This window comes from Thamnophis elegans, chromosome 3 (genome assembly GCF_009769535.1).
Source record: "Thamnophis elegans isolate rThaEle1 chromosome 3, rThaEle1.pri, whole genome shotgun sequence".
Classification (NCBI taxonomy): Eukaryota; Metazoa; Chordata; class Lepidosauria; order Squamata; family Colubridae; genus Thamnophis; species Thamnophis elegans.
Window position 1 is genome coordinate 7,078,045 of NC_045543.1, and position 21,655 is coordinate 7,099,699.

A 21,655-nucleotide genomic window follows, 5' to 3' on the forward strand; every position below is an offset into this window, starting at 1 on the left:
TTCTTCTTAGAGCCAAGGTGGCGCAGTGGTTAGAGTGCAGCACTGCAGGCTACTTCAGCTGACTGCAGTTCTGCAGTTCGGCTGTTCAAATCTCACCGGCTCAGGGCTGACTCAGCCTTCCATCCTTCCGAGGTGGGTAAAATGAGGACCCGGATTGTTGTTGGGGGCAATATGCTGACTCTGTAAACCGCTTAGAGAGGGCTGAAAGCCCTATGAAGCGGTATATAAGTCTAACTGCTATTGCTATTCTCAGTCATCAAGGTCATGGTTGTCCCATAGGTGCTTTATCAAGAGGCAACTGGGCTTCCTGGTTTTTCTTTGAAGAAGTTTTACTTCCCAGTAAAAATAGGAGAGCCCTGTTTATTTTGCAAATGCTGTTCTAGAATTCCATTCAAAGGCACAGGATTTACAGGCTGGTAAACTTCCTTTTAATGTAGGGCATCCGCCATTGTATCCCAGATAGAAAATTAAATCAGATGCTGGGCCATCAGGGATTTTTAATTCTCTCTCTCCGTCTAGAGAGCTTTTTTTAAAAAAGTAATCTGCCCCCTTTTTTGTTTTCATTGGGGGAAAACACATCCCTTCCCTCCCCCAGCTAAAACGGTTTACATTTTAACCACCAAGCTTTGGGAACTGGAGGGAGAGGAGAAGACAGAGTTTCATTATGGGAAATGCCTGCCCAGGGCATTAAGGGTTCAAGTAAGAATGTCTCTTACAGTTAACTCCTCCTTTGTCAGAGGTATCACCCCGCAGATGTATTGGGATTGCCACTTCCAGAATTCCCCCGAATCTCTGCTGTCTGGGGAAATTTGGGGGTTTATTAACTCAACCCACTGGGCAATGGCTGATTGACTAAAGCTAATTTTGTAGTCTAAGGGTGACCAGTTCTAACTCAGTATGTCTACAACATATTTTGGATTTTTTTGTATATTTTGGGTTTTTAAAATATATATATATAATATTATATATAATATTGTGTGTGTGTGTGTGTGTGTGTGTGTGTGTGTGTATGTATGTATGTATGTATGTATGTATGTATGTATGTATGTATGTATGTATCACAACTCCTGGTACACCCAAATATGGGAGGGAGTATACTGCTTCCCTTTTCTGTCTTGCGGCTCACCCTAGGAGCCATCCAGGCAGAAAGGCACAAAGGCAACACACACACACACACACCGTATTTTTCAGAATGTAAGACACACCTTTTTCCTTCCCTTTTGTCTTCAGCGTCTTATACACTGAATACAGAATTTTTGGCCTCCCGAAACCCCGCCCCCTTTGCAAAAATGGCCATGCATAGCCTTTAGGAGGCTTCCAGAATTCTCCTGGGGGCCGGGGAGGGCAAACATGAGCAAAAAAATGGGCCGTTGCACTCTATAAACTTCCTAAATACTCTGCATGCCCTTTTATTAACAAAAAAAACTGGACCATTTTTGGGGGGCCTGCAGAGTGCAAAAATTATTTTAAGTTTAATTTGCCTCTTCAAAATCTTGGTGCGTCTTATACTCTGGAAAATATGGCATATATTTTGGATTGGGGGCGGGGAGGAAAACTGGCCTTCCTGTTGGTTAACCCTTTCTTTTACTGCGAACTCGCAATTCTAGGTGTTCGATATTGGCTGCTACCAAGAATTACTGGCACCATGTTTTTGCCTGCTTCCTCACGACAACATCAACCAAATCACCGAAGTCATTCTTGGGGAGACGAAGGCCTACGTGTTCTTTGAGCGGAGTTACGGGGACATGCACTCCTTTGTTCGCACCTGCAAGAAGCTGAAGGAGGAAGAGGCAGCCAAGCTGTTCTACCAGATAGCCTCCGCGGTAGCGCACTGTCACGACGGCGGGCTCGTCCTGAGGGATCTCAAGCTGCGGAAATTCATTTTCAAGGATGAAGAAAGGTGAGGAAAGGCATCTCTTCCCTCCCCTCCTCCCTGGCGGTTCCCTCTCCCTGCTATCCTCAGGGAAAGGCATTGCTGTGGTTTGCCCTTTCAAAAGGCTTCTTTTCCTGACTACTGTTCCCGATATCTCCCTCAGTTAAACCTGGACTTCGGTATATAAAAAAAGGTTTTAGTGGCGTTTGAGGGAAGCTGGTAGCTCATCTTCACTTCCTTGAGAAGTCTTGGGTTGAGGAGAAGCCACCACTTAGCTTGTGGTCTCCCGGGTGTCTTATTTGGTTGCAAGATGGATGCCCTTCCAGGTGTTCGGTAAAGAGCCAAGGTGGCACAGTGGTTAGGGTGCAGTACTGCAGGCCGCTTCAGCTGACTGCTATCTGCAGTTCAGCGGTTCTAATCTCACCGGCTCAAGGTTGACTCAGCCTTCCATCCTTCCGAGGTGGGTGAAATGAGGACCCGGATTGTTGTGGGCAATATGCTGACTCTATAAACCGCTTAGAGAGGGCTGAAAGCCCTATGAAGCGGTATATAAGTCTAACTGCTATTGCTATTGTTCAAGGCATGGGCTGAGAGGAAAGGGTTCTCCTTGAGTTTCCATGGCTGGGGGTAACCTTCAACTTAACTCTCTCCACTATCAGACCCAGAGCCATGGTGGCGCAGAGGTTAGATTGCAGTATCGCTGGCAAATTCTGCCGACTGCCAGCAGTTCGATTCTCACCAGCTGAAGGGTTGACTCAGCCTTTCATTCTTCTTAGATTGGTAAAACGAGGACCCAGATTGTTGGGGGACAATATGCTGACTCTGTCAACCTCTTAGGGAGGGCTGTAAAGCACTGTGAAGCGGTATAAAAGTCTTAGGTGCTATTGCTATATCTTGGGCACTGTACCTGAACTACAACTGTTGGGGTATATGGGTCAGTAATCTTTGAAGAACCATAGGTGTCCCATCCATGTAAAATCTTATATCCAAGTTGACTAATCTACAAAACAAAATACGAATTTTTCCCATGAGATGAACTTTTGGATTGTAGTTTCATAACAAGTTGCTTTCCTACATAGGGCTATTAATATTACTCTTGCGCATGAGTTGTTCCAGCTGCGTTTTCGACCTTTCCCCTTTTCAGTGGGTTCACTGGGAAGAGCATTTCATGTGGCTCTGTTCTTGAGCCCATCCTCTTGTGACAGCTAAAATCTAGACGCACAAATTCTTTTCTTTCCACCCGAACAACTGTTTTATGCACCTAGTCTTAAACTCTATAGAGTTACGCTACAATTTTTAGCTGTTAACGTGTACATTTTCATCCTTTCCAAAATTGGGGGCAATGTATGCTGGGATGAAAACAAGAATGTGAGTTGTTTTAAGAGAGTAACAGTTGGATCGTGTCGGGAGTTTTCAGAGACTACAGTTTGATTCTTCAGGTTTACGAAATAACCTATTGGGAACATTGTGAAAGGTGCCAAAAACCTCATTGATTGTTTCTCAGTTGTTTTTTATAAAAAAAAATGTTGCCCAATCAGAATTGCCGGTGTGTATTACTTTTAAGTGCTTTTCTAAAAGAAAAATTTTAAAAAATAATAAAACAGATGGGATATTTTTACAACAACATTCGACTTGTATTGCAATTTTGGTGTGGTATCCTGCCTTGTCAACCTGAGCTGAGGTGGCGCAGTGGGTAGAGTGCAGTATTGCAGGCCACTTCAGCTGACTGCTATCTGCAGTTCAGCGGTTCAAATCTCACCGGCTCAGGGTTGACTCAGCCTTCCATCCCTCCGAAGTGGGTGAAATGAGGACCCAGACTGTGGGGGCGATATGCTGACTCTGTAAACCGCTTAGAGAGGGCTGAAAGCCCTATGAAGCAGTAAGAGCCAAGGTGGCGCAGTGGTTAAATGCAGCACTGCAGGCTACTGCTAGATCAGCAGGTCAGCGGTTCAAATCTCACCAGCTCAGGGTTGACTCAGCCTTCCATCCTTCCGAGGTGGGTAAAATGAGGACCCAGATTGTTGGGGGCAATATGCTGACTCTCTGTAAACCGCTTAGAGAGGCCTGAAAGGCCTATGAAGCGGTATATATAAGTCTACTGCTATATAAGTCTAACTGCTATTGCTATTAAAGAAGCCAATCTAGAAAGATTGATCTCCTTCTGCTCCACTCTGCATTAGTTGCAAGTAGGTCACCAGCAGGGATATGTAGAGCATGTCAATTTGGAAGCAACACATTCCAATCTCTCTCTGGACCATGCTTTAATTTCATTTGACTTCCTGGCCCAGGCTTTTCTGGAGGAATTGGTGGCTTCCAAAAGTACAGGGCGGGGCATAACCTTTTCCTAGGGGGTCACAGCAACACTTGTAATAACAACACAAATAATTCATACACCATTCGAAAGCCCATCAAAAACTGAGTTTATTGACACGATTTAATAGTCAGTATGACCACCATTAGCCCTTCGAACAGCATTCAAACGAGGTGGATAAGAACACAACAAATCTTCAAACAGTTCCGTTCGATTTTCCAGATTTTTCAACACAGTTTCCAAATTCATTCTCAAAGTTTCAACCGAATATCGATTTTGACCTTGCTCCTGAATCATCAGAGCTTCCACTTCATCCTTAATTATGGCCCCAATGTTCTCTGCCGGATTGAGATCTGGCGAATTGAGATCTGGCTCCAGCATCGCGAGCCTCTCGAAAGGCAATGCATTTTATTCTGTCAATGATCCTTTGTTCTTCCGAATCGAATTTTCCAGCCATTCTTAAAGCAAATTTAACATTTAATAGCTCATTCAATTCAGTTTTTTATGGGCTTTAAAATGAGGTGTCGCGGAAGTTGTAAACTGCTGTCGATCTTGCTGTGACCCCCTAGGAAAAGGTTATGCCCCGCCCTGTAAATTCTCTAGGCTGCTTCTAGTTTAGAGGATTTGCTCCCAGTCCCCCTCGGAATTACTCCCAGAATGGCATGTCTGGGTGGGCAGAAGGTTCAGCATGGGTCCAGAGAGGGAGCGGAATGTCCTATGGCTCTCTGGGATTAATGCACAACCCTTAAGCATTAGGTTGCCCTTCATTGCTTTTTGGAGGTGATGCCTTTGGATAAAGAGCATCTGACATAGCTCTCACTTAAGTGGGATCACAGACAACGCACGATGCTACAAAATGGCTTGTTTGGTTTAGAGCTTAGAATGTTATATGCATATTTTGTGTCTTGTAGTTTATAACTCGTGGATCAAGCTGTTTAGATCTTATTCAACCAACTTTGGTTACATAGTGTAGGGGAGTGTTGGCAAACCTATTCGGCACTGAGTGCCGAAACGGGACTGGGGAAGCACCGGAGCAGTTCTCTCCACGCATATCTAAGCTTCTGGTTTCCAGCATGTGCACTGATTGAATTGAATTGAATTGAATTGAATTTATTATATAGCAATAGCAGTAGACTTATATACTGCTTCATAGGGCTTTCGGCCCTCTCTAAGCGGTTTACAGAGAGTCAGCATATTGCCCCCACAGTCCGGGTCCTCATCTTACCCACCTCGGAAGGATGGAAGGCTGAGTCAACCCTGAGCCGGTGAGATTTGAACCGCTGAACTGCTGATCTAGCAGTAGCCTGCAGTGCTGCATTTAACCACTGCGCCACCTCGGCTCTTATATTTCTATGCCGCCCTATTCCCAGAAGGGACACAGGGTGGCTCACAACCAAGTCAAGGGGGGGGGGGATACAAATAGGGAAGAAAAAAAAAGGAACATGGACAAAACAATACCACAATTTAAAACACTCAACAACCATATCATTCGAGCAGGGACAAGAAATCATTAGCCCCAGGCCTGTCGGAACAGCCAGGTTTTAAGGGCTTTGCGGAAAGCCTGGAGGGTGGCGAGGGTCTGAATCTCCACGGGGAGTTCGTTCCAAAGGGCCGGAGCAGCCACAGAGAAGGCCCTCCTCCGGGTGGTCGCCAATCGGCATTGGCCAGTGGATGGAATTCGGAGGAGGCCTAATCTGTGGGATCTAATCGGTCTGTTGGAGGTAATTGGCAGCTGGCAGTGTCTCAAGTACCCTGATCACCTGATCTTCCAGTTTCCAGGAGAACAGCTGGTTGGTCTGCCGGTTTCTGTAAAGAACAGTTGGGTGGTGTGCATGTGCACGCTGAAAACCAGAAGCTCAGCTTCCAGATGCATGCATGTACGCCAGGGAGCTATTCTTCTGGTTTCTGGCATCCCATGCGCGTGAAGACCAGCTGAAGACTCCAGAACCCAGAAGAGCAAAGGGTGACTGCTGGCATGCCCAGAAAGATGAGTTTGTGTGCCACTTCCGGCACACATGCCATAGGTTCGCCATCACAGGTGTAGGGTTCAGATTCTCTCCCTGCACTGGAGAAACAGGCCTCAAATCTGGGGGAAATGCTAGCTAATGCCAGTGTTCCCACACTCCTTCTATCCAGTGGTCCCCTTAATAATGACATGCATTGTGTGCCTTAATGACCGCAATTGGAAAAGCTGGGATTGCAGACCATCAGCAAAACAGTCCTGTGGCATCTCATTTCATGATCACTTTACTCAACAGCAGTGCGAGTGATTGTGGGTGTACCTCGATACACCCATGTTACACCTATCCTCTGGCTTCCAATCGGTCTCCGGATACACTTCAAAGTGCTAGTCGTAACTTATAAAGCCCTTCATGGTATTGGACCTGGGTACTTGAGAGACCGCCTGCTGCCAATTACCTCCCAAAGACCCATTAGATCGCACAGGGTCGGCCTCCTCCGGGTCCCGTCTACCAGCCAATGCCATCTGGCTACGACCCGAGGGAGGGCCTTCTCTGTCGCAGCTCCAGCCCTTTGAAACGAACTCCCCGCGGAGATTCGGACCCTCGCCTCTCTCCCGGCCTTCCGAAAAGCCATTAAAACCTGGCTGTGTCGGCAGGCCTGGGGTTGATGAGCTCCCTTCCCCTCTCGACAGGTATGGTTGTTGGTTATTTTTAAATACTTGTCTTGTTTCTGTATGTTCCCTTTCCCGTTTGAGTTGTTCGCCGCCCTGAGTCCCTGCAGGGAATAGGGCGGCATATAAATAAAACAATTTAAAAAAAACTCAAATTCTAGGGCCCATATGTGATCATACGTGGAGGACTACCTGTGTGAGTCTGGGTATGGAGAGGACAGGAATGTAGACTTTTATTGACTCTGCTCCCATCCCTGTGATAATACAAATTTTATCCTGCACACACAATCTTTCAGTGTGATTTAGGCTTTGGATTTGGAACTTTTGTAGGGGACGCAGCTGGGTTTTTCAGTGTTCCAGCTGTGATTCAGAAGATACATTTTACCATGCACAGGAATATGAAAGGAACACCTGCTGTTGACTCACTAAAACAGCTTCATCCCTTCTTCGGGTTGCACTCCTGCAGCCCAATCCTGAAGAGCAGCATGATACTGGAAATGGACGCTGTTGCTTTCATGAGTCCCCATGTGGGAGGCTTACTTTGTGTTCCCACACATTTCAAAGCATTTCTTCAGAACTGAATCGGAAGCATTGTACAGATTAGCACATAGGAGGAAAAATGGTTAGACGCTTTGTTGTTGGTGTGAAACAAATCCAAGTTGCATAGGTAAAACAAAAAAATGTATTGATTTGGTGCATAAATCTGTTAGGGTTGACCAGGTCACACGGCACTTGTATCAGTTCATTTTGATCATGGAAGTTCTTTAAAAATCCAGTAATGTTTCATAAGCCTATAGAAATTACTATCTGGGCAGGGTTGATTTGTGCGAGCCTACAACACCCTGTTAATATTAGTTAATTCAGCAATACTATAGTGGCAATAGTTCTCCCTTTCAGCTTCACATTGAATGTATGTTCTGAGTAATTACTAAAAGTTGTGGGCGAATGGTTGCTTTTAGGAGTTCCCGACTTCAGCACTGCATTCGTTCCTTCTAGAAAGTCATACGTGTTTAGAATCTGTATACAATGGTTGTTTGATTAAGATGTGTGTAGAATATGGAATGCATTTTTTTGCCTGCTGAGAAGGAACTTCTAATTCATACTGAGGTCTGCCATGGTGTATAGTGAACACAGAGGATGAATAATAAAACGCACCAGTTCAATCTGCGTGCCATGTGTTTTCTCCATGAAGAACACAGGGACTTTTTGCATCCACGGAGGTTTCTCTGCTCTTTGAAACCCTGAACTTTCAGATTTTTATATTGTGTTCATTTGTATAAAATAAGGCGGTTTAATTCCTTGCATAAAAACCCCATTCTTGTTCCATAAATGGCACTTCCATTTCCTAGCATTCTTGCAGGCTCCTTGCTTCTTCCTGATGATGGTGCCTTGTCCACATTGAGTCCTGCCTATTTCCTCTTCGAGAATAAAGCAGCATATATTTTGAGAGAGGTAGTCTTTGTTCAGCCGTGCGAGCGATTGTGGGTGCACCCAGGTACACCCACGTCACACCTATCCTCCGCGAGCTGCACTGGCTACCCATTAGTCTCCGGACCCGTTTCAAGGTGCTGGTCGTTACCTATAAAACTCTACATGGCATCGGACCTGGGTACCTGAGAGACCGCCTCCTGCCGATTATCTCACAGAAACCGATTAGATCTCACAGGTTAGGTCTCCTCCAGATTCCATCCGCCAGCCAATGCCGGCTGGCGACTCCCTGGGGGAGAGCCTTCTCTGTTGCAGCTCCAGCCCTCTGGAATGACCTCCCCGTGGAGATCCGGACCCTTACTACCCTCCCGGCCTTCCGCAAAGCCACCAAGTCCTGGCTGCTCCAGCAGGCCGGGGTGCTTGTGAAACATCCAGCCCCACAGAAATTGTGAATGTTGCATCTTTTTAAAGTGTTGTCTTTGTCTATTTACCCCCCTTCCCTTGTCTGTTGTGAGCCGTCCGGAGTCCTCCGGGAGTGGGCGGCATACAAGACAAATGAAATGAAATGAAAAATGAGAAGTTCCATATAGCTGCGTATTCCCAAGTATATACTTTGTTCTGAACTGGTGTCTTGCTTTAATGTATTCTTGGTTGTGATATAATGTTCTGGTGCTCAACCTCATCTTGCTGGAGATTAATAGGCCGTTGTTACTACATGAATTGTGTGGCTCTATACTTGGTATTTTACAACCTTGACATATGTGCACAAGAGAGGGGAGCAAGGCCTTGGATCCCGATGAATAAGATCAACTATTATATCTGAATCAGTGTTTAAAGAATGCCAACTTTTGTGTGGCACAATGTGATGTACTGTATTTTTTATATGTATATTTTATCTTCTTTCCATTAATATATTTAGATTTGCTGGCAGTTGATATATCTCTCTCTAGCTCTCCTTTTTTTACTGAATTGTTGAGTGTGTTACCATTTATGCTAGTGCCCAAAAAGATTGATCCCTTCTCACTTTCATTTAATTGATTATTTTGATCAATATATAGTCACGCTATTAGCATTGCCTGACATAACTAAGATGATGTTTTGAAATTAAAATAATATGTTCAGCTTTTGTCTTATCACTTTTTTTCCCTATTGCAATCATTTTGTCCTGCCAGTAAATTATATTCAGCAAGTACTTTTTAAAAGTCTTCAATTAAATTCAAATGTTGGCTGTCATAATATTGAATGCTTAGAATTCATACTTGTTAATCAGCTTTGCTAGTAACATTTTAAAAAGGATTCTATTATTTTGGAAGTTTTTTTGCATTCTAGGTGGCCATTTTTTTTAACAGTGGGGAATATCTCTGGACTTGGGAAGACAGTAATATTTTCTCATCATGTTAAGTGTTAGGAACAAGACAAGAATTTTAATGCATAGATATACAGTATATCAAGATGGAGGGGGAGGGATAGAGATGGATGGATGGATGGATGGATGGGATTCCATATGCAGATAGAAAATAGATCCCCAAATCAGATGGATTTCTCATGACTATCTGGTTAAGATGTCAGGCTAGAAACCAGGACACGGTAAGTGTCCTGAAAGCCATCTGGGTGACTTTGGATCACTTCTCTCTCAGCCCAATTCATCTCATCTCACCAGATTGTAGTGGGGGAAAATAGGAGGAGGAAGGAGGATTATGTAAGTTTGCCACCTTGAGTTATGCATATAGAGAGCCGAGGTGGCGCAGTGGGTAGAGTGCAGTACTGCAGGCCACTTCAGCTGACTGCTAGTTCAGCAGTTCAGCGGTTCAAATCTCACCGGCTCAGGGTTGTCTCAGCCTTCCATCCTTCCGAGGTGGGTAAAATGAGGACCCAGACTGTGGGGGCGATATGCTGACTCTGTAAACCGCTTAGAGAGGGCTGAAAGCCCTATGAAGCGGTATATAAGTCTAACTGCTATTGCTATAAAGTAATGAAGGTGGGATAAAAATCTAATTAAATAAACATAGGGAAGTCACTTGAATGAGTTGGATTCAAGACTTCACTGGAGGGGCTCAAATAAAGTAAAATGTTACCTGTTGTTCTGAAGGTAGCATTAGTCCATTCTAGGCTTTGGTTTTGCAAACTCGGGGAAAGGAAATTATCCCCCAAAACATAACCAGTGATGCAAGCGCTAGCATTCCTGTTCTGACCCCCTCCTCTGTCCAGTAACGAAAGCCAAGACAAGCTTAATGAGAATGTCCTTTAATAACAAGACCAGAATCTCGGTGGCTGAAAGCCAAGTAAACAAACAGATAAGGACCTTGGCAGCAAGGCCGACAAACCTTGGTGGCAATTCAGACTAACTCTGGCAGCAATCCAGCTTGCCAAGTTAGTTTCTCTTTAGTCAAAGCGTTGACTTCTGCAAGAAGGGCGTGGCACAAGCAGTCTCTTTTATAGTCTGGAGAGGAGCCTAATGACCATCAGCTGAGCGCAATTACCTCCTGTAATTACGTAGTTGTTCTTGATGCCGAGTAGCCCTTTGACAGCATGCATCCCAGAACAACTCACTGTTGGTTTCTGGATCACTCTCCCTTGTCTCCTCCCCACTGATCCAAGGCTCAGGAGCCACCTGGTGGCCAACCAGTCTCTCTGCACCCTGCTCGGAGTCGGAACCCTGTCCAGGGTCCTCCACATCCTCCAGGGCCGACTCATAGGGCCCCTCGCTGTCGGAGTCTGGTGGCAGCTCCAACGTCTCCTGCTGGGCCACAACACATTCCCTACTTCCTGCCAAGTAATAGATTTCTCTTAAGCATTGGCACTTGGTTCTTCACCTGTTAATATGTGCTACGACAGTCCACTGCTCTTCAGTTGCTTAGCACTAATGTTTGCTTTCAGGAAGAACAAATCCATATGCTGCTTTCCTCGAAAACAAACTAAAGGAGCCCAGTCTTCTAGGAATTACAAGTGACACAATAAGGCTATTTTAAGATATATCTTAACACTGAGATTCTCAGCTGATTTGCATGAAAACAGTCAGTAGAACAATGTGTTAATCTTTGTAATAATATGCAGCCGTTGTGGAACTCGTTGTGGTCTTTACACTAAACATCCTCTGTGCCAACCAGATGAACAATACTGGTTTTATTTCCATTTTTGCAACTGAGGAACTGAATCTGGCAGTTCCTTGCTGAAGGCCGCACAGGAAATTGGCGAAGAGCAGATTTCTGCGAGCAGATTTCCCAGATGTTTCTGCCACAAGCAGAAGTAATCCTAGCTACCCTCATCCAGAGATAGCAATAGCAGTTAGACTTATATACCACTTTGCAGTGCTTTACAGCCCTCTCTTAAGCGGTTTACAAAGTTAGCCTATTGCCCCCAACAATCTGGGTCCTCATTTTGCCAACCTTGCAAGGATGGAAGGCTGAGTCAGCCTTCAGAAAGTCAGAATCAAACTGCTGGCAATGGGCAGAGCCAGCCTTGCAATACTGCATTCTGCGCCACCACGGCTCAATGATAGGGCTCACCATTTACTGAAGATAACCTTCCCAATTATTAGGTGGCATTTCAGATGTTCAGCCCATCAGGGATTGCTTTAAAATATATATTCAAGGAAGAGAGGAAGCTGGCCTGAAGCCATAGCAATAGCAATAGCAGTTAGACTTATATACCACTTCATAGGGCTTTCAGCCCTCTCTAAGCGGTTTACAGAGTCAGCATATCGCCCCCAACAATCCGGATGCTCATTTTACCCACCTCGGAAGGATGGAAGGCTGAGTCAACCTTGAGCCGGTGAGATTAGAACCGCTGAACTGCAGATAACAGTCAGCTGAAGTGGCCTGCAGTACTGCACCCTAATCACTGCGCCACCTCGGCCATGCCATCTGAAAGACTTGATTTAAAAAAAAATATTTGTGTACTTAAAAAAAAAGATATTTAATAGGTAAAGGTTCCCTTCGCACATATGTGCTAGTCGACTCTAGGGGGTGGTGCTCAGCTCCGTTTCAAAGCCAGCGCTGTCCGAAGATGTCTCCGTGGTCATGTGGCTGGCATGTCTAAAAGCCGAAGGCACATGGAACACTGTTCCCATCAAAGTGGTTCCTATTTTTCTACTTGCATTTGTTACTTGCTTTCGAACTGCTAAGTTGTCAGAAGCTGGGACAAGTAACCGGAGCTTACCCTGTTACGCGGTGCTAGGGATTAAAACCGTCGAACTTTCTGATCAAACAAGCTCAGCGTCTTATCCACTGAGCCACCAGGTCTCCCTTGTTGATAGCAATAGCAATAGCAGTTAGACTTATATACTGCTTCATAGGGCTTTCAGCCCTCTCTAAGCAGTTTAAAGAGTCAGCATATTGCCCCAAACAACAATCTGGGTCCTCATTATACCCACCTCGGAAGGATGGAAGGCTGAGTCAACCCTGAGCCGGTGAGATTTGAACAGCCGAACTGCAGAACTGCAGTCAGCTGAAGTAGCCTGCAGTGCTGCATTTAACCACTGCGCCACCTCGGCTCTGATATTTAATATTTGATATTATTTTTTTTCCTTTTTGCTATTCTCACAATGTGCACACCGAAGCCAGCAGGCTTTGCTTTACGTACTTCTCATTGTACGTCTTGTCTCTTAATGGCATTTAGCTCCTAAGTTGAACCAGTTTAATATTTGTGTTTTCCATCATTCTGAGTTCCCTGTGGCTGGGATGGTGGATGAAGAGGGGGGAAAAGAATGGCAAGAACCGGTGGTGTCCTTGGTGCAGCAGTCCTTGGTGCAGCTCTGCTATTTGCACAGATTTTGGCTTCCCTCAGATCTTCTGTTTAGCCTAGCAGGGATCAGCAGAGCCCTCATGTGGTTTGTGGTTTTGGCTGACTCACTAAAAACTAGACACCAGGGAAGCCCTGGTTGTGAATTTCACTCTCAGGCATGGGTAGGATGGCAACTTAACGCTGGCGGCACCCTTGGAATGGGAACAGGTATGTTCCTGGTATGGCTGCTCTGATGGGGCTTGTCTGTTCCTTAAAGGCTGGGCAACTATGGTGCGTGTAGCTCAGTGGTGGGTTTCAAAATTTGTTTGAACCTACTCTGTGGGTGTGGCCTCCTTTGTGGGAGTGGCTTGCTGTCCATGTGACCGGATGGGAGTGGCTTGCCATCCATGTGACCGGATGGGAGTGGCTTGCCACCCATGTGACCGGATGGGAGTGGCTTGCTGCCCATGTGACCGGATATGAAGATGCCGACGACGCTTGTCAGAACCACCTTAAATTACCCCACACACAGCACTGGCATGCATAAGAATAGGATGTCAACTTGTTTTTTAAAAGGCATCTTTGGTTTGCGTTAAAACAACTTCAACACACGCAATGTTCTGATTGCACCACAAACGCAGTAGTCATCCTTACCTTTCACAGAGGCACTGAGTTTTATAAATAGGAGCATGATAGTGTAGAATAATCATATCCAAGGACCAGTGGTGGGTTTCAAAAGCAATTGGAAGCTCTTCTGTAGGTGTGGCCTGCTTTCCGGGTCCACTGGTGGAACCTCTTCTAACCGGTTCGGTAGATTTGATGAACCGGTTCTACCGAATAGGTGCCAACTGGTAGGAACCCACCTCTGGTATAGCTATGCCACAGAACTTAGAATTATTCTAGAAATGGACAAATGGACCTCCTCCTCCTCTCCAAAACTCCACGGGTTTACCTTTGACTTTTCCCCCTCGGCAAGTTGGCCCTTCCCCAAGCGAAACAGCCACCCAACGCATTTGCCATCCGAAAGGTCCTTTTTCAAAAGACACGTTGTTTTTCCTTAAAAGACGTTTCGCTTCGCATCCAAGAAGCTTTTCCAGTTTTATATCACGTCATGTTTCAGAACTGAAGAAGCTTCTTGGGAGGAGAAGTGAAACGTCTTCAAGGAAAAACAAAGAAAGTCCAGTTACCATTGGAAAAAGCACCTTTGGGACAACCGTGACCTCTTATGACTGAGAATCTCCATAGACCAGGGCAGACTCTAGAAATAGTGCAGAGAAGAGCAACAAAGAGGATTAGGGGACTGGAGACTAAAACACAGGAAGAACAGTTGCAGGAACTGGGTATGTCTAGTTTAATGAAAAGAAGGACTAGGGGAGACATGACAGCAGTGTCCTAATATCTCAGGGATTGCCACAAAGAAGAGGGAGTCAAGCTATTCTCCAAGGCACCTGAGGGCAGAACAAGAAGCAATGGGTGGAAACTAATCAAGGAGAGAAGCAACTTATAACTGAGGAGAAATTTCCTGACAGTTAGAACAATTAATCAGTGGAACAGAAGTTGCCTCCAGAAGTTGTGAATGCCCCAACACTGGAAGTCTTTAAGAAGATGCTGGATAGCCATTTGTCTGGAACGGTATAGGGTTTCCTGCCTAGGTAGGGGGTTGGACTAGAAGACCTCCAAGGTCCCTTCCAACTCTGCTATTGTATTGTACTGTGTCAAACTCAAGGCCCTGGACCCAGATCTGGCCCACATGGCCGCCCTGGAAACAGCAAAGAGCTCGTTTTCTCTGGCAGAGTGCTCAGGCCACCACAGGGACCCATGACATGAGTGATGTAGAGCTGGCCACGCCTACTCCCGGTCACATCCACTCCGGCCCCCTGAGGCCAAACACGACCCTGATACGGCCCTCAATGAAAATCGAGTTTGACACCCCTGCCATAGACAAATCAACATTTTTGTCATTTTCCAAGGATGCTTCTATGGAGCAAATGGAAGCCATACTGGCATGCACTTATTTAACATAAATGGCATGATTCTATAGAGCCGGGATGGTGAACCTATGGCACACGTGCCACAGGTGGCACGCGGAGCCATTTGTCAGGGCATGCAAGGCGTTGCCCTGTCAGCTGGCCAGCACACATGCCACCTGACTTTAGCCTTTTTTGAGGCCATTTTTCGCCCTCCCAGGATGCTTTATAGGAACCTGGGGAGGGTGAAAACAGCCTCCTCCGACCTCCTGGAGACCCTCCGGAGGCTTTAGGAGCTTCCCTGAAGCCTCTGAAGCGCAAAAAAATGGCCTACGGGCAAACCAGAAGTTCAGGAATGGACTTCTGGTTTGCTTGTAGGGCCAGTTTAAGCCCTCCGGAGCCTCCTGGAGGCTTCCGTGAAAGCTCCGGAGGATGAAAAATGACACTATGAGCAAACCAGAAATCACTTCTGGAAGTCATTTGGCACGAGAGCCAAGAAAGGTTCACCATTGCTGCTATAGAGGCTGTTTGCAGCATGCCTCCCTCCCTCCCTCCCTTCCTTCCTTCCTTCCTTCCTTCCTTCCTTCCTTCCTTCCTTTCTTCCTTTCTTCCTTCCTTCCTTCCTTCTTTATCTACCTACCTACCTATCATCCATCCATCTATCTATCTATCATCTATCTATCTATATCTATATCTATCTAATCTATCTATCTATCTATCTATTTAATCTATCTATATCTATCTATCTAATCTATCATCTATCTATCTATCTATCTAGAATCTACTGTAATCAACAGGAAGAAACTTTGTAAAAACTCAAGCAGTTGAGGCACAGAGCCAAGCAGTGTAGCTGTAGTATCTGTCTTGGTTCATTCTGAACATTTAATAATATTTAAGAAGGTAGGGGAATGCATTTGAAACTCCTAAATCAATCTGCATCGTTTAGGACAGTGTTTTTCAACCTTTTTTGTGCAAAGGCACACTTTTTTCATGAAAAAAATCACGAGGCACACCACCATTAGAAAATGTTAAAAAAATTTAACTCTGTGCCTATATTGACTATATATAAAGTAATTTTCCCACGGCACACCTTACACTATGTCACGGCACACTAGTGTGCCGCGGCACAGTGGTTGAAAAACACTGGTTTAGGATATGAGATTGGTTTCACAGTGAGGCAGATTAGCAATAATTGTGCAGTATTCGTAATTCCACTTCCCCATCACCCTTTTCTAGAACTTTTCATTTCTCCACCAGTAGATTTTTGTGCTTTTTCCCCTCCTTTCTTTGCCTTGATCTAATATGCATGTTGGGTCCATATCAGGCTTCCTTGAACCTTTCTGCCTCCCCCCTCCCTCCCCACACACAAAGACATAGTTATGGATATGAAGATGAATAGACCTTATTAACTCAGCACAGAATGAAAAGCTGCCAGGTCAAATGGAAGGTGTAGCTGTGGAAGGTGAAAGCAGAGGTTACACTTCATCCCAGAAAAAATAATGCTTTTCCTAATGAATTTTGAATTTGCCAGCAGGTGGGAAGGTGGATTTTTGTCCTCCTTGGCAGCACATCTCATTTATCAAATGGTAAAAAGTGGATTAGTTACATAATTCCATTTGGCTTCCAAGTATGTATGTACTGCTTTTTCCTCTATTGAACAAGTTCACTATTAGATTCCAACTTTCTTATTAGGGATTATTATGTTTTGTAAGGTCTGTGTACTTTTCCATTTTTTTTTTTTTTAAAAAAGATGGCATTCTGAAATTCTAAATCAGGTAATTGAAAATTCTTTGTACAGTATTAAGAAAAAAAAATTGCCTGTTTCTGTGGGATGGATTTGCCATATTCTTTAAAACAGATGTGTTGCATTTCATATTCTTATGGAGAAAGGATTACAATTCCAAAGTATCCTAGGCCTAAGGAGAATACAAGAATGGGAAAGGCTACCTACCTTAAACTATTCCAGTTTGGATATTTTTGCAACTGAACTGAAATTGTAACTGAAATTCCAGCCCCAATGGTGGTCGTAAATCGAGGATTATCTGCCAAGATGATGGTAACGGAGTCTCTAAAGAATACTGCTAAGACACTCCAGGAATACATTAGGTTAACTCCAATAAAATAATTTGTTGCCATATGCCACTTTATAGAAAACAACATTTTTCTAACACAGAGAAGTGGGTTTATGGTTGAGCTATGGTTTAAATGGGGAGCCCTTTTTCAGCTCTTCTTCTTGGAAATCATGCTGCCTAATTTCTGAGGCTTTGATGTTAGTGCTGTAAATAAGGCAGAATTAGCTTGTCCCAAAGGTGCTTTTTCAAGAGGCAACTGAAGTTCCTGGTTTTTCTTTGAAGAAACTTCTCTCCCAATAAGCTTCTTCAGCTCAGGCTGGTTGTTGGGGAGAGCTGGTCATTTGCATTCTTTGAAAGAGTCTTTGAGGCTACTTATCTGTGTCCTCAGAGTCACCTGAGTAGTGCAAATGGGCTTGGAGCCTTTTTGGAACTGCTGAAGGCCCCCACACCCATTTGCACTGCTTAGGTGACCCTGAGGACAGAGATAAACCTCCAAGTGGCCTCAACGACTCTCGAAAAGGATGCAAATGACCAGCTGTCTGCGAGGAGTATAAATCCTTCCAATTCCCCACCATCCAGCCAGAGCTGAAGAAGCTTCTTGGGATGGGAAGCGAAATATCTTCAAAGAAAAGCAAGAAATCCCAGTTGCCTCTTGAAGAAACACCTTTGGGACAACCAGGACCTGGATGATGGAGAACCTTCCCTAGGCAGGATTCACTTCTGCTCTTTTTAAGACCCTATAAAGGATTTCATCGTTAGCACAACCTGAATCTTTGTTTACGCTGGAGAACGTGGCAGCCCTGAATCTAGGGAATTACTTTTCTTCTCGACAGCTTATGTGAAATTTGCTTGCAATTTATCTCTGTGTTTACAGTCCTGGGGCTTAGATGCTCTGAACCAGTATGCATAACCCTAACCCTCCCAGGCTGATAGCAATAGCAGTTAGACTTATATACCGCTTCATAGGGCTTTCAGCCCCCTCTAAGCGGTTTACAGAGTCAGCATATCGCCCCCAACAATCTGGGTCCTCATTTTACCCACCTCGGAAGGATGGAAGGCTGAGTCAACCCTGAGCCGGTGAGATTAGAACCGCCGAACTGCAGATAACAGTCAGCTGAAGTGGCTGCAGTACTGCACCCTAACCACTGCGCCACCTCGGCTCGGATTGTCCCAGGGCCTTCTAATTTATGGCCAGTCCCTTGAAAAGTTATAAACATTTATCGAGTCAGTTACCTATCTCCACACGATTCATTGTCATGGAAACTTTCTACTGGATTATTCAGGTAGTCCTCAATTTACAACAATTCATTTAGTCGCCTTTTGAAGTTACGACAACATTGAAAAAAAGGGACTTAACGATTGTTTTTCTCATTTATGATGTTATAGCATCACCTGACCAAAATTCAGACGCTTGGCAACTGCCTCATATTTATCATTTGTTTGTTTGTTGCATTTATTTCTTTTTAATTTTTATTTTAAACACATCAACAGAAACAGACACATGACTTAAAACAACATAGGAACAATAAGTTCCATCGTATATCATACAGCAGTTCTGCATCGGTTTCTTTGCAGTTAGTGTTTTCCTTTCTATACATTTCTATCTTGCATTCATGGTCTCCTTATTCGTTATCCATTTTTATGTACAATTCTATATTTATTTATACTTAGCTATTTATAACCAAATATTGTTTACCTATATTGTGCTTTATATTCTTACTGTCATTTATTCTCTTACATACACTTATCAGGTATACATTCACATGGTTATTCTTTTTCTTTGCCATTCTTATACTATTGTTATTCCATTTAAAAGATTATAAGGTACAGTTTGGGTTGCTTTGTTTACCATCCCTAGCGCCTGATGTAACACCACCTTATTTTCCCTTTCTTTTCTCCCTCCCTTCCTTCTCTACTTCCTTCCTTCCTCCTCTCCTTCCCCTTCTTCCTTCCCTTACCTCTCCCCTACTCCTACCCTCTCTCTTCCCCTTCCTGCCCTCCCTCCTTCTCTTTCTCTCCCTCCCTCCTCTCCTTCTCTTTCTCTGTTTAGTGGATTTATATGCCGGCCTTCTCCCAAAGGACTCAGGGCGGCGTACAACATTAAAAAACAACAACACATATTACAAAAGTTAGAAAGGAAATTCGATAGAGTATCCAAAGACAAACCCAATTAATATTAACAATAACATTTTATGTTACATATGATCCTTCTGACAAGCAATGTCAATGGGCCAGCCAAATTCATTTAACGGCCGTGTAACTAACATAACAACTACAGTGATTCACTTAACTGCTGTCACGAGAAAGGTTGTAGAATGGGGCAGAATTCCCTTAACAAGTATCTCATTTAGCAACAGAAATTTGAGGCTCAATTGTGGTCATAAGTCGAGGATTATCTGTAGTCTACCACCATAGGTTGAAATCTGTGCATGTATCAATTGAAGTGGAAGCATAGGAAATTCTGCTAGGTCTCCTTGAAACGAATTATGTTAAAATATTACTGAGATGTAATAAATCAAAAGTCACACTAACATGCTAACTGATGGGGCTTTCACATCCTGTTTCTGAGATACATTTTTGTTGTTCCCCGTTCACGTAGGCAGAGCCCAAATCAAATATTTTGTCACCCATCCATCTTCACCCTGGCAGGTAACTTCTCTGTGTAAACCACGCGAAGCCCTTCTCACAGAATTTCCCTGCAAGTCAGAAATTCTTTAAAATCCCCCCAGATTTTTCTGAGATGAGCTTTACGTTATAATCCATTATACCTTAATACTTTAAACCCGTGATGGCGAACCTATGACATGTGTGCTACAGGTGGCATGTGAGCCTTCGCCCAATCTCAGTTCTGCCACGCACGTGGGCGCGTCTCCCGCCAGCCAGCTGGTTTTCAGATCTCCGCTGTGCATGCGCGGAGGTGGGACACATGCAGGAGATGCGTGCGTATGTATGCAGGAGGGCTGACGTGGAGGTCACACATGCATGTGCGGGTGGGGTTATGTGCATGTGTGGAAGGTGGGGTGCATGCATGCACAGGGAGTAGGGCACATCCATGCGCAGGGAGGGTCCATGCACATTATTGGTGTGTGCTTTTTTGGCCATCACTACCTTAAGCTGGTTCATCAGAAATAACTCTAGCAATGCGCTCTACATGGGGCAGCCCTTGAAGAGTATTCGGAGACTTCAACTCGTCCAGAACGCAGCCGCGCGAGCGATTGTGGGTGCACCTCGGTACACCCATGTTACACCTATCCTCCGCGAGCTGCACTGGCTACCGATCAGTCTCCGGATACGCTTCAAGGGGCTAGTCGTAACTTATAAAGCCCTTCATGGTATTGGACCTGGGTACTTGAGAGACCGCCTGCTGCCAATTACCTCCCAAAGACCCATTAGATCACACAGGGTTGGCCTCCGGGTTCCGTCTACCAGCCAATGCCACCTGGCTACTACCCGGGGAGGGCCTTCTCTGTGGCAGCTCCGGCCCTTTGGAACGACCTCCCCGCAGAGATTCAGACCCTCACCTCTCTCCAGGCCTTCCGGAAAGCCATCAAAACCTGGCTGTGCCGGCAGGCCTGGGGTTGACGAGTTCCCCTCCCTTCTCGACTTGTATGGTTGTATGATTCTTGTTTATTTTAATCACATGTATTGTGTTTTATGTTCCCTTTTTCCCCCTTTGAGTTGTTCGCCGCCCTGAGTCCCTCCTGGAGAAGGGCGGCATACAAATAAACTAAATCTTAATCTAATCTTAATCTTAACTCCCACTGCAAGTAGCTGAAGTGATCATGTTTCCTTCTGTTGCTGAAGAGCCATGTCTGAATGCACTCAAAGTAATGAATGTGGCTTTGATAAAAATAGTATTGTTTTTCATGGGCTTCCCTGCCGGTTTCTATGGGGACAAAGACGCATTTCCCGTTTGAGTGCTACTTGCTGCCCTCCGATTGCACTTCTGTGGTTTCATTCACCAGTAATGGGAAAGCATTCATAGACAGAATCGCTTCCCCCTTTTTAAGTAGCAGCCATTCCGGCTTGATTGTTTTCTTAAGCATTATCCTAATGCAGGGTTCTCTCCGTGATCTGATAAATGCGTAATGCTGTCTTTCTAAGCAGCGGCTGCATCTCCACTCTCTGCATTGAAATGATATACTGTAATTAGGCTGGCCTTGGGAAGAAGCTTTTTGCATTGCCTAGTAAGTTTTTATGAGGCAGGTCTTCCCTCACTCGGTGGAAGCCCACATTTATCAAATCTCCATGCTGTCATTTCCATAGCTAGACTTGGAAGAGGAAGAGGCGAGCAGTTGCTGGAAGTCTAGTTAGAGAATTTGTGGTGCCGGTAACCAGCTACGAATGGAAGAGTCGTGTCACCCCAGCTTATACCGCAGGCTTTGACAATTAACTGGCAGTGTACATTTTAACTGCACAGCTATTGAGGGCATTTGTCTAACCTGGAAGTTTGGCACAGCTTCTCCAGTTCTTTGGCACACTGTACACCATTTACGGCGAAGAGCCAAGGTGGCGCAGTGGTTAGAATGCAGTACTGCAGGCTACTTCTGCTGACTGCCAGGTGCCTGCAATTTGGCAGTTCGAATCTCACCAGGCTCAAGGTTGACTCAGCCTTCCGTCCTTCCGAGGTGGGTCAAATGAGGATCCCAG

The 21,655-nt window shown here is 44.9% G+C and overlaps 1 protein-coding gene across 1 annotated transcript in view; it reads left to right on the plus strand.

Annotated features, from left to right (window-relative positions):
• TRIB2 (tribbles pseudokinase 2) overlaps nt 1-21,655 on the plus strand; it is a 38,016-nt gene that overhangs the window by 7,235 nt on the left and 9,126 nt on the right. Inside the window, exon 2 of the mRNA XM_032214425.1 lies at nt 1,608-1,900. Coding sequence (XP_032070316.1) covers nt 1,608-1,900 — 293 coding nt within the window. The remainder of the gene's footprint in view (nt 1-1,607; nt 1,901-21,655) is intronic.